The following is a 12,928-nucleotide window of genomic DNA, read 5'->3' as shown; positions in this document are numbered from 1 at the left end:
GAAACTGTTTTCAGACGCGTTTATGGTTTGAAATCTGATTCTTGAGCGAAGGCCATGAATCTCTTTTAAGTTAAATGTTCCAAGTTAAAACTACTTTTTTACTAAATCAAGGAACCAATTTCTTAAAACCGGATTTACTTCTTTAACGCTAAAAGCACCTTTTATAAGTGACAATAGAAGGAATTGATTAGAGAGTAAACTCGGTTCTTAGTCCGCGAAAGCGACAAGTTCCTGTTAAATTTCTTTTCAAGAGTAGAAAATATTGCCCTGTAAGTAGTTCTATTTAGAAACAATTGGAATATTATCTTAGTGATGTGAATTACATTCGAACCTGTCTTTTATCTGCAATTTACTTTATCCCTTTTATTTCATTGCACTGTTTACATCTCGAACAACTAAATTGATCCGCCTTAGATAAACACCCTAACAATAGAAGTCGATAGATTGACAATTAGTCTCTGTAGGAACGATAATCTTTTATATTACTTTGATGTGATTCGTATACTTTTATATAAAATTTTGCATTCGAACTCGGATTTCAAAATTTCTTTTATACCACAAATATTTATTGTATATGTGTTGATTGGTGAATATTTTTAAAATATAAAAGAGTTTTTATTTTTAAAACATTGAGATAATAAAAAAATTGAGAGTTTTTAAAATTTTATTAGAAAATTAATGATGATGTGGTAACAAGTGCAGTAAGAATGGCTTAATCCATAAGTGCAATATGTTAACCGGTTAGAAATTAGTAAAATTCATGGGGGATAAAAGGGAATGCTATTTATGCATAGTTTCAAAATTTCATTCCTTTAACTTCGGTGGTCACGTGGTTAAAGAAAAAATCAACTATTTAAAAAACTTTAACGGTTATTGACAGCATAAATTTTTTTTTTTTTATTGTCAGTGCATTTTAATTAAATTTTTAGTTTTATTATCTTTTATTGAGTGTAAAGGTAAAAAATTTGTGCACTAAAAGTGTAAATTAACTTTACACATACAACCAATCAAACTTTTTACACTTGTCATGCCATATTTGTCTTTTTAAATCAAAATTGTGTTTTAGTTGAATACATAGTTGTGATTGGTTGACATTGTAAAAATATTTTACACTATCAATGCACATCCATTTCTCTTTTCCCATTATTTAATGAGTTAAAAGTTAGCGTATTGACAATGTAAAATCTAGGGATGTCAATTGCATCTGTTAATGGGGATCCCTGTGGGGAATATCTGTGCGGAGATCCGAAGTTGAGGATTTTTTTCCCCGTGGGGATGGGGATGGAGGGAAAAGTTCTCCCGATAACACTTTGGGGCGGGGATTGGGAAAGTATCCTCCGTCCCCGTGGATTCCCCGACTCCGAAGATATATGTTAATTTATATATTTTATATATTATATAATTATATAATTTTACAATGTATTAGAAAATGAAGAGTCATTAGAAGTTATAGATTTGTCACACATAATCAACCACTTGCGCTGGACGACTTCGGTATTATGGTAGTAAATTAGTGGAAGCACGGTAGCAAGAAGTTATGTTACTATTTATTTATTTTTTCGTAAAAAATATTAGCAACATCAAGTTTTTTTTGCTTTTTTTATTTATTATTGATGCAAGATGTATTTTGATTTTTTTTATAAAATAAATATGCAAATATATGCGTTTTAAAAAATACGGAAAAAAAACAAAATACTAGTGTCATAGTTTTGATCAAAAAGTGTAGAAATTTTCTTAAGATTCGATCTCCGTGGATATCCGTGGGGATCTGTGGGGATGGGGATGGAGGGAAATATTCCCCCGTGGCGGGGATTGGGGATGGGGATGGGGACTAAATTTGGGGGCGGGGTGGGGAGTGGAGAAGCATCCTCCGAACAATATCTGCCCCGTTGACATCCCTAGTAAAATCATCCCATAAAAATTTATTATTTAGCTATATGATATAATTTATTTAAAAATAACATTAATATTTGACATTTAACAATTGTGATTGATTAATACTCCCCCTATCTTAAAATAAATGTCTTGTAAGGTTGTTACACACAGATTAAAAAATAATAATGGTTGAGTCAATAAAGATAACATTTTTACAAAATTATCTTTAATTACTATTGGTTGTTAGTATATATTGACATGACTTGAAAAGAGTATAGATAATGGGTAAAGTTGGTAAAAGTTAATTAATGTTGCATTGAAAAAAATAAAAAATAAAGAGACTATTATTTTAAGACAACTTTTTATGATTAAAAAGACACTTATTTTGAGATAGAGAGAGTATAAAATTGTAATTTTTAAATCTGAGTGAATATCGTTTATTCTCTTAATTAATATCCTCTTTATTGGTTAGAATTGCATGATTGAATCACATTCACGTATCATATCCATTTTTTAATTCAAGATTCATTTTTTTGGACAATCATATAATGTTCATGTAACGTATTATACGACTCTATGCTCTTAGCTGTCACATTTGATGAACATTCGCTCAAAAGCTAAAGTGGAATGAAATCACTTACTACCTTACAATTGAAACCGATTTTGGCGCTACACCAACCATTCACCAACTGCAATTGATTTCTTTTCATTTCACGTTATCATCATCATCACTTTCATGCATCGCTTCTTCTCTCTGTGCTGAGTTTTCCGATCTCATTTCCTCATTACATCGCTCGCCGACCGGAGATGGCAGAGTTATGCTGGCCTTCTAATACAGAGGTGCGTTATCTTTTCTGATTCGTTTCGATTTGATTCACCGCATTGCTATTTTTTACGCTCTGAAACTGTTTGTTTATATGACTCTGTGATTTTTAACCGATAGATCTATCTTGCAGTTACCTATTTTGTTGGAAACTGATCAATAATTGCACGCGTGTTTAGTTTTTGTAGTTCAGTTTAGGGATCAGATTGTTCTATAGAATGCATGAATAATGAATTTTCATATTGGTAACTAACAACTTGTGAATCTGTGATCCATAGAAATGAATAATATATAGGGTTTGAGTCTTTGTGAATGTACTATTGAAATAAGATTTATTGATCTTTGAGCAAGGAGGATCGGGTGATTGATGCTAGTAATCGATTTGTGGCATAATGCGACGAGATCTCGTGATTGTGATTAGTATAACCATAATTTACTGTTAACTTTTTTAATTTACTACTAGGTGACCAACTTCACTGGACTTTTTTTTTCCGTTGTTGAGATTTGTTTAGACCTTTGAAAGTTGAGGGTAGAAGTTTTTTTATAGGCAAGGAATAACTGAAAAATATGGAGAGCCTGAAATTTGGAGTGGAAGAAACATTTCCTTTTGGTCAAATCAAACTGTCCTCATTCATTCAGTCAGTACATTTTGATACTCAATGGTTAATTTGTATGTAAATTTATAATCTGCAGCTAAATGAAATGAGAGAGAAAGTTTCTGAAATGGCAAATGTGAAAAAAGAGGAAGTTCGAGTTGTAGTATCACCGTATCGAATTTGTCCTTTGGGGGCACATATTGATCATCAGGTACTTTTATACATCTCTCTGTTTTGTTATTGCTACTGAAAGTCAATTATTTAGTTTGGGCATGTTTTATAGATAAATTTTTGACTGGGAAGATAACTTTCTTCTGATCAATTGTTACTCAATATTCTCGTAAATTTCACTTGAAATTTGAAGCGTTATTTTGCACTTCGGTGTCTGCAGGGTGGGACTGTTTTAGCTATGACAATCGATAAAGGCATACTTCTGGGGTTTACTCCTTCTCGAAGTAATGAGGTAAAATTTGATCATGATCTCAATAATCAATCTTGAAAAACACGATAAAACATCTGGAAATTGCTTTCTTTTCTTTCATATAGCAGTTAAGCATGCAATTAAACAGCATGTGTTCTATTTATAGTGGTCTTTCTCTGTCTTTCACACACGCACACACACACACACACACATATTTCACTCGGCCTTTGTTTGTTTGGGGAATGACTTGTGGGGATTTATTTTTTTGTAGTGCGTACTTCGTTCGGGACAGTTTCAAGGAGAAGTTAAGTTCAGGTATCTGGCTAGTTACCATAAGGCTTGCTGTTTCCTAGTATTTATTTTTTATTAATTTCAAAATTTCTATTCCATTGCTCAAAAATCACGAAGGATTCAACAATACATCTGTTAACAAACTTTTATCAGGTGATATTTAACGGTTACCACTAAACCACATGAATCCTACTTCTTATACAGCAGAACCCGCTTCTTTTGTTCAGTTGGATCCTCATCAGTTTTATCCAATGATAAATAGTAGGTCTAAAAAGCATGTTAGAAAATACGTTGTTAACATTTCTCAATATCATCTTAGGTTAATGAAAGTGCCAAAATGCCAATCAAGCTTCTAGCTTGTTGGCATTTCAATGACAATTATGTTAACGGGCTGCTTCATTTTTCATTGTATAACTTTGTCATTTTGGACATCCATAATAACACTACATAATTTGCCCAATGTTGAGTGAAGTGGTTGGTATTTGATAGAGTTGACGAGATTCAGCGGCCATGGCAAACTACTAAGACAAAACATGATAATTCAGCAGAGAATTCTTCGGAGGCACGGGAACAATGCAATTGGGGGCGTTATGCTAGAGGAGCCGTATATGCATTACAGAGTAGGGGGCACAATATTTCAAAGGTAAGAGATAACACCATGATGATTCACCTTTCTATTTATCACCTATGCTAAGCTAGTGTTATACATAAATAGCAGCTTTCTATGATAGTTTAACACACTTTTTTATTACAGCATTTTAAATCGAATATCTTGGGTCTAAAGTGTAATTTACCTGGGCCATAAAAATTGTTTATAAAAGGCATGCTTGATGCCTGACCCCTAATCTCCATGTTCAATATATATTCATGGGAAAAGTATACATTCATTCTTGTTGGACTTTCCGCCTTAATTGCTGTGCGCCCGTAGTCGCCTTAATTGCGGCACTTTGGCTTTGCCTCATTGCAGCCCCCAACACCTTCATTGTGTTGGTTTTGAAGGGGGTGGATTTAGTCCCACATTGCTTAGAGATATGACCTGTGTTGTATTTATAAGTGGAGACAATCCTCACTCTCCAAGCCGGCTTTGTAGGGATGAGTTAGGCTCAACCCAAATTCTGAGAATTCTACATTATGAATTTATAATATTGCTTTGGAATGAAGCAATAGGTTGTTGTCAACTTCCATAGTAGATTCTCTGAAACACAAATCAATCAAAAAATCAAACCATTTAATACTGTGACAATAATTTTAAATGCGCCTTTCCTCTTACTCTTAGTGTTTAAAGTCAACCCAGCTATTAAACTTTACATATTCCAGGATGATATGATCCTTACTTTTTTTGTACTTTGCTAAATCTCGATGTTAACTTCCAGTGACTTATGTTGTATTAAAATGTTCCTTCCCTCCTAGTGTTTAAAATCAACTCAGCTATTAAACTTTACATATTCCAGTTGATATATGATCTTTACTAATTATGTATTTTGTTATACCTTGATGTTAACTTCCAGAGACTTGTGTTGTATTTATGGGGATAAATAATGGGCTTATATTTATCCGCGTAAAACTAAGAGGTTCATGGTTTAATTATAAAGAACATATTCTGCGGTTTTGTTGGACCTTACCGTTTTATTTTGTGAATGATGGCACGTGAATATACCACTTGAATATACCATGATACTAAAACGTTGCAGTGACCGAACTATACATAAGTAATAAAAATAGCTTGAAATAACCAGAGAATTACCAAGATTTGCAGTATTCAGAAACACTTGAGTCAAGGAGACTGATTTATTTTGGAAATTTCTTAGTACACCCTATGAGGTGGAAAAGAACCCTATGGAAAATTGAAAATGCCTCAGATTCCGAAAATGCATTTTTGGACGCACCATAAAATACACCAAATACATGCGTAAGTGAACCGCACCTTAAGTTTGTAAATAAAATCGTCAGGAAATACATTTCCGGAATATTTCCTTACTCTACCCCAATTTACTGTTTATCTTCATCATCTCTTTTCAAGTTTCAACGAGAGGTTTTTCCACTTTTACATATGATTCCTATAAGTGGCCCATCTCTCTCTTGTTACTACTCTAGACATAACCATCTACCAAAACAAAGTGTCAGAAATTAGATGCCTTGATGTTTTTATTATTTCTATCACATCAATTTTCATGGTATGAGAAATCATAAATATCTTAGTTCATCGCCACCCATTTCCATGGTATTTCAGTGGTTCCGGAAATGCATTTCCGGAGTGTTTCTGGAAAAGTATTTCCGGAATAAATTCAGTCATAAAAATGGGGCTTGATTAAAAAACGATTGAATTGTGTATGTTTAGGGTGCGTCCGGAAATGTATTTTCAAAATCTGGAGGTATTTTTGGAATTTCACGCGGTGTGTTAGGAATACATGGGGTGCATTGAGAAATTCCCTTTATTTTTCCATGCAGTCTCATGTATAAGCAAATTCACCAAAAAATACACTCTGAAATCAGCATAAGTGTATCAGAAGGACAAAAGGAGAAAATTTGTAAACGCTGAGCCTTGATAAGGTGGGGTTAAAGAAAGATTTATATAATGGCCGTGTTCTGTTTCTAGGTTGCTTAAAGTTCATGACTTCACGGCAGCTATACTGTTTGTGATGGGATTCTTTTTCTCAGCATGCCTCCAGATTTTAAGTGTCGAACAAGTTGTTCTGCAACTCAGTAGATCCTATGTTTACAGGCCTTGTTATCGGACACTTTTCAGCACATATTTTTTCATTTTATTTTAATTATGTTAAAAGTTTTTGCTCTTCAACTATGGTTATGAATGATGGCATTTGATATATGTACTCTAAAAAGAACATGGAATATATCCGTGAGCTTGATCCTTCCTAGCTCTGGTTGTTCTCGAGTACTACTAGACAGGTGCAGATGTAATTGTAACTCTAAATACCTTTTCTCAAACCTTGTGGGTAGAAACTAAGAAACAAGTTGAAATTTATTTCTGGTTTTCGTGCTATGAAGACTATTGCATTCAGGTAATTTCCATTGTTTTAAAATGTATACCCATCCTTACTTGTCACAATGTTTACAGGGTATCATTGGATACATACGTGGTTCTGAAGGTCTGGACAGCTCAGGCTTAAGCTCTTCTGCCGCAGTAAGTAGCGACTCTCTCTCCCTATTTTTTTGTGAAACAAAAAATGTGAATACTGTTAGTAATTCATTATGCTTGGAGTGGGGATCGCACCCTCGACCTCCTTATCATTCTACTCCTTAGCACTCCTACCCCAGCCACCAAAAGCTCATATCCCCTTACGAATATTCTCTTTCCTTAGGTCCTTCACATTATGAAAAGTATGGACCAAAGGCCCTTCTAGTGAGAATTGAAATAGAGTTCATCGCAACTTGGTTCGAGTTAGTATAGCTTATTAAGAAGGATTCATTTTGATTTAATTTGTTTAGTTAACTGGCTGCTCATTTTTGGTTTCTTTCATACTACACCATGAAATATCCATCACTGCTCATGCTTTCTGATTTTATGATGGAAACTTCAACTTTCATTTTTTGACAGGTTGGAGTAGCTTACCTCTTGGCTTTGGAACATGCAAATGATTTAGAAATATCTCCTACTGAAAATATCGAATATGATAGGTTAGTAAATCAAATCATTGGAGACATCACAATGTATTATTCTTAAACCATGGGTACATCAGCACATGTATGAATCAATATATTCAAAGGCATCAGAAGACACCAAAGTTAGGCATTAGGAGGGGACATCACATTTTGGCATTTATAGGCGCCTTTATGGATAACAATAAATATTAAATGACCAGTCATCTAACTTGCTAAATAGTCAGAATGATAAAAGGATATGTTTTTTATTTGTTGGGCTTTGGTGGCAAGCAACTAATGGCTCTGTAAATTTATTATCTTAACCTTTTACTTTTATTATGAATTCATGCCAGTAATGTAAATTCATATGGAAAACTACTGCAAAAAATCAAGTAATTTGAATGCCTTTTTAAAGTAGGTGTTTATTTTCTTTCTCTGGCAAGGCTTTGGCGGCCTTCAGCTCAAGGCATGGAAACCCTCGAATGCCTTTTGCCTCTAACTACCTTGATATTTGTTTGTTAGAAGAAGGGCAATATTGTTTACAGACCTTTTCTTCTTACAGCTATGTTAGCCCTTTTTATGCCAGCTAGTTAGACATATTATGTTGATTGAATAGTAAAAATAAAAAATGCTTCTAAAACGTTACCATCAAAGTTCAAAACAAATGCTGCCTCCATCTTGTCAGTCATTATCCTTACAGATAAGCTACAGTTAATTTTTTTATTGTTTTGTAATATCAACTCTCTAAGTGTTTCATTTCTCATTATAGGTTGATTGAGAATGAATATTTGGGTCTGAAGAATGGTATAATGGACCAATCAGCCATATTACTTTCATTCCACGGTTGTTTGATGTGCATGAATTGTAAGGTAATATCTGTATTAGTGTGTTTTTGTTGCAATTTATCATACCTATCAGTTGGTACTTTTATTTTTTTAAAAAGCATACCCATCAGTTGCATAATCAGATTTTCTGTCTGGCATCATGTTGTTCATGTACACTTTTGTTGGTTTGTTTCCCAACCTTCCATTTGTGTCTGTCATTTTCTATTATGCATGTATCTTTTTGTCTTTTTCACATTGATAGAAGGCTGTACAGAAGGAAAATGTGTCTGAGAAGAATTGGGATGGGAAGGTCATTTTAAACCTGATTTGCACTCAATATCATCCATCCAAATACCCATGGGAAATGTTTTTATATATATTTGGGCTCTTTGGTTGGATCTCTTTCTTTGATTTGGAATATCTGATGTATAAAATGTCTCAATGTACAAGACAATGCATTTTAATAACTAGAAAATGCTGTTCTCTCTGCTATCACTGTCACTCCTCTGTTTCATGTCTTAGTATGGCATATGCAGACGAAAGAATATAAGCTTATTCATCGGCCAAAGGTGCAAGAGTACAAAGAGGGTGAACAACCGAAAGCAACCAAAATGTTGCTGGCTCTTTCTGGGTTAAAGCAAGCTTTGACTACCAACCCTGGATATAATAAGCGAGTTGCAGAATGTAAAGAGGCTGCACGAATTCTTCTTGAGTAAGTTGTGTTTCTATTTTTTCTTCTCGTAAATTATGACTGTTTTCATTCATATTTTTTTAACAATGACTTGCATTTGCTTTACATGTGTTGCATGCAAAATGTTGGATATTTCTGAACCTTTATTGCCATCAAAATCTGTCAACATTTTTTAAGTCCGAAAGGTCCCATTTACTTCCAAACAAGTACGGGTTTTGAGATTAAGATCCTATAAACTATTGTAAGAACCAAAATTCAGATTTGTGAAGACTGTAGAAAATACTTTTAGTTTTAAACTTCCATGCTCATCAAATGTAAAACACCAAAAGCACATGCACCCTAGCATTTACCTTTAATTTCTTTTCTAGATAATTTGGCGCGGTAATTGTTCCAGGGATTTTAAGTTATTTTTAATTCATTCTGCAGAGCATCTGGAAATTATAAAGCAGAACCCATCTTATCAAATGGTAAGTATATTTTTCTCCTCGTTTTTAAACTATGTTATTATATCTTTTTTCAAAATACTAACTAGTCTAAGTTATTCTTTGCATTTTCTACCAAGCAGTTGCTCCAGAAGTTTACGAGGCTCACAAGGTACAGAGCATTTAAATGCTGAATTCCGTCACATAAACATATACCGGTCATGGTTAATTTGAATGTTATAATGCACAATTGATGTTAATTTTATACAAGCTTGATTGAACGGATACGAACTTAGAGCTATATATCTGAATACGTACCTTTTTTTATTAGAAATTTTTTTATAGTGTAAGTTCAGGAAATTAGAGAACAAATTTCAGTTCTCTTTTTTATGCACCATGTTATCAAAAATCATCAATCATGTGATGTTATGGAGAGATACATAAGTTATGGAAAGTTATGGAAAACCTTGAATGATTTCGGAAACTGAGACACATAAACGAATTAAACCAATTGAATTGGCCCATATCATTTTCATAAAAGAAAGAGCTTTTTTGGTATTCTGAATGCTGGACATCCAAGCCATTTTGTGTTTAAAGAATAATTACTTAACTTGTGAAGCTCCTCACAATAGAGATTGGATGAAATTGAGAAAAGTATTTTTTAAGATCTAATTAAGAGCATATATAGTTTTCTGACAGTGAAATCAAAGGGCTTATCATGATAAAATTTATTTCTGTTGTATGTAGTTCTCGTTGGATCTGTAAAAAAATGTGATGATTGCTATTTGCTATTCACTCTAAATTGGAATTCCCTCGAGCTCAAACAACATAATGAAAAACTCACATGGAAAGTAGTATATATGTTTGAATATTTGCATCCAGCTTCAGCAAGCTCTCATGCATTCGCGTTAATGCTCTTCAAGGTAGATATGGCAAATTCCATATGCCACAGTTAAATGGCACTTGTGGTTTCCAATGTTGCCATTTTGAGTGCTCAAATTCTGATTAATTGTTACATTGACGTTTGTGAAAATATATTGTGATATTCCTGCCATAGTGTCCTACCATGTTAGTTAATTTAGTGTGCGATGGTTAATGCTCTTCATACGTGTCATATGTCTAACTTAATTCCATTTATGATTTTAGCATAATCAAGTAGTCCTACATTTTGTTTGTGCAGTGCAAATTAGAACCCGATCACGCCAAAAGAGCAGAGCATTATTTCTCAGAGAATATGCGTGTTATGAAAGGTACAATCGATATTACTGCTTCAATAAATCTCAACTTCATAGGTGAGTTTGTATTCTACTCTGCTCATGTGATTTAATGTTTAACTCAGGAATTGAGGCTTGGGAAACAGGAAGTTTAGAAGATTTTGGAATTCTCATTGCTGCTTCTGGTCGGAGTTCCATTCAAAATTATGAATGTGGTATAACCTTATCCCCGACGTTCTTTATTGATATATTCTGAAATTTCATCTTCTTGTCCCTCTAAGATGAAAGTGAGTTGAATACAAGAAACTAATAGGGATGGAAAAACATGTTTCCTATATAGATTTCAACTTTCCAATATCTAGTTGCACTTCTTTTTAAAAGTATCGAGTCTTGCAAAAGTTAAAATGCTTCCATAAGCCGTTAACATTGTGCCCAAAATAAGTGTTGAACTGTGTTGTTCCGTATACTACATTGAAGCACTATTCATGTTTTTTTCCTCCTCTACTGCTCTATACTTTCTTCTAATCTTTCTCTCGCTGTCGCTTCCTACATCCTACCTTCCAAACCCTGGTAAATGATGTCCTGTACGTAAGTCCAGTTTCTCAGCAAAGTAATCTGTTTTATTTTCTATTTTGATTCTCCCATTCAATTTTACCTGATCTCAACAGTAATAGATTGAGGGGTAAACAAAAGACCAAATAAAGCTTCTTAGGTGAATTGTCAAGAACATTTTAATTATTCAAGCCAAAAAATCATGAGTAGTTTTTTCACAGGCCTGGATTTTAACTGCTGGACATTTTTAATGTGAACAGTTGGTGGGGGGTGACTCATAAAGTGATCAAAATTCCAGAGTGGACTCAGATGTCATCTATATAGGCATATTACCTAATGATACATCTTAGTAGTGTTTAACAAATTTTAATTGCTTCATAAGTCGAATTCATCTTGTTAAAAACTCTTCAACCACTGCAAGTCATTCACCTTGGGAGCTTTACTGATAGCTGGGCACAGTAGTATTAGTATTGCTATTATACAGCTTTCAGATTTGAGATTTAGCTCTTAACCAGCCCAGTTTGAGTTAGCATTTACAAATTTTTAATTGACTTTACCGATCCCCTCTGAGAAAAAAGCAAAAACTCCATCCATATTAATTTCTTCCAGTTTAAGTTTAACTCTAACTCAAATATTTGAATTCATCAAATTCATCTGGAGCATGTGCACGGTGGAAGCTTTACTGCTGAAGTTCATTGTATTTAATAAAACCAAATTTCAGATGATAGGTGTTTAGTTTGGATTTGTTTTGATTTTGGTGTATGCATTAAAAGTAAAATTTTCTTTTGTTTACAAGACATAACTTTGCATACCTTGTGACCTTTATATAATTTGAATGTCTTCAAGTAAATACTGAATATTGATGATCATGTGAATTTATGTGTCTAACAAGGTTCTGAACCACTGATTCAACTGTATGAGATCCTACTGAGAGCTCCTGGTGTATTAGGAGCACGTTTCAGTGGTGCTGGGTTTAGAGGATGCTGCATTGCACTTGTGGAGGAGGCCCTTGCTACCGAAGCTGCATCATTTGTCAGGAAAGAATATCTCAAGGTCCAGCCTGAGTTAGCTAGTCACATAAGCAGAGATACTGCAGTTTTAGTATGTGGTTCTGGTGATTGTGCGCGTGTAATTTGAGTACCATTTTTATCTTCGCTTCTTATCAATATCATTTGTTTATTTCATTCTCATTCATCAAATTTTTTTCATTCTCTTCATTTTATGTGCACCTTTTATGTTTAAATATCCGATAATTTCTTCCAAAAAAATTCAAAAATAAATAATGGTATTTACTAAACAGAAAAAAAGGAAACGAAGATAAAATGTGTTATAAATGGCAATAGTCAAGGGATCTGGAACTGTTGTTAAATCTTTGTTTTGCTAATTAGTTCGAAGGCTACTGTATTTGTTGTCTATTGAGCTCTGCCGAACCCTTGTATCTGAAATAAACATGTTACATGGTAGCTTGTTGTTCCTTTTCATCCATGTCTCGAGGCTTACATAATTTCATGGAATCTTTTTGATTATCAACAAATGAAAAAAACACGCCTTTAAAATAGTAAAGTTGAGATTAGTTTGCTAGCACTCGCTCTATCATCATAAATGTTGTCAAATTTGTG

At 33.7% G+C, this 12,928-nt stretch overlaps 1 protein-coding gene across 2 annotated transcripts; it reads left to right on the top strand.

Annotated features, from left to right (window-relative positions):
- Positions 1–2,409: 2,409 nt before the first annotated feature.
- Positions 2,410–12,499, top strand: LOC131603774 (galacturonokinase). Of its 2 annotated transcripts, XM_058876202.1 has the most exons (14): positions 2,410–2,715; positions 3,392–3,505; positions 3,686–3,757; positions 3,987–4,030; positions 4,496–4,649; positions 7,083–7,148; positions 7,563–7,642; positions 8,376–8,475; positions 8,967–9,142; positions 9,548–9,588; positions 9,687–9,715; positions 10,724–10,793; positions 10,883–10,972; positions 12,202–12,499. In XM_058876202.1, the coding sequence occupies exons 1-14, from the start codon at positions 2,683–2,685 to the stop codon at positions 12,444–12,446; spliced, it is 1,314 nt and encodes a 437-aa protein (XP_058732185.1). In that variant the 5' UTR covers positions 2,410–2,682; the 3' UTR covers positions 12,447–12,499. The 2 variants fall into 2 exon arrangements, with proteins under 2 accessions (XP_058732185.1, XP_058732186.1); XM_058876203.1 differs by lacking the exon at positions 2,410–2,715 and having other exon boundaries at positions 3,438–3,505; positions 4,555–4,649.
- The last annotated feature ends 429 nt before the right edge of the window (positions 12,500–12,928 follow it).

The sequence above is a fragment of the Vicia villosa genome, linkage group LG5 (genome assembly GCF_029867415.1).
Source record: "Vicia villosa cultivar HV-30 ecotype Madison, WI linkage group LG5, Vvil1.0, whole genome shotgun sequence".
NCBI lineage: Eukaryota > Viridiplantae > Streptophyta > Magnoliopsida > Fabales > Fabaceae > Vicia > Vicia villosa.
The sequence above is the reverse complement of the archived record's forward strand: the minus strand, read 5'-3'. Positions and strand labels throughout refer to the sequence as shown.

Coding starts and splice junctions, on each gene's coding strand:
- LOC131603774 (XM_058876202.1), top strand. CDS start 2,683: ATGGCAGAGTTATGCTGGCCTTCTAATACAGAG. Junction 4,650..7,082: donor GGGGGCACAATATTTCAAAG/GTAAGAGATAAC, acceptor CAATGTTTACAG/GGTATCATTGGATACATACG. Junction 8,476..8,966: donor TGATGTGCATGAATTGTAAG/GTAATATCTGTA, acceptor TGGCATATGCAG/ACGAAAGAATATAAGCTTAT.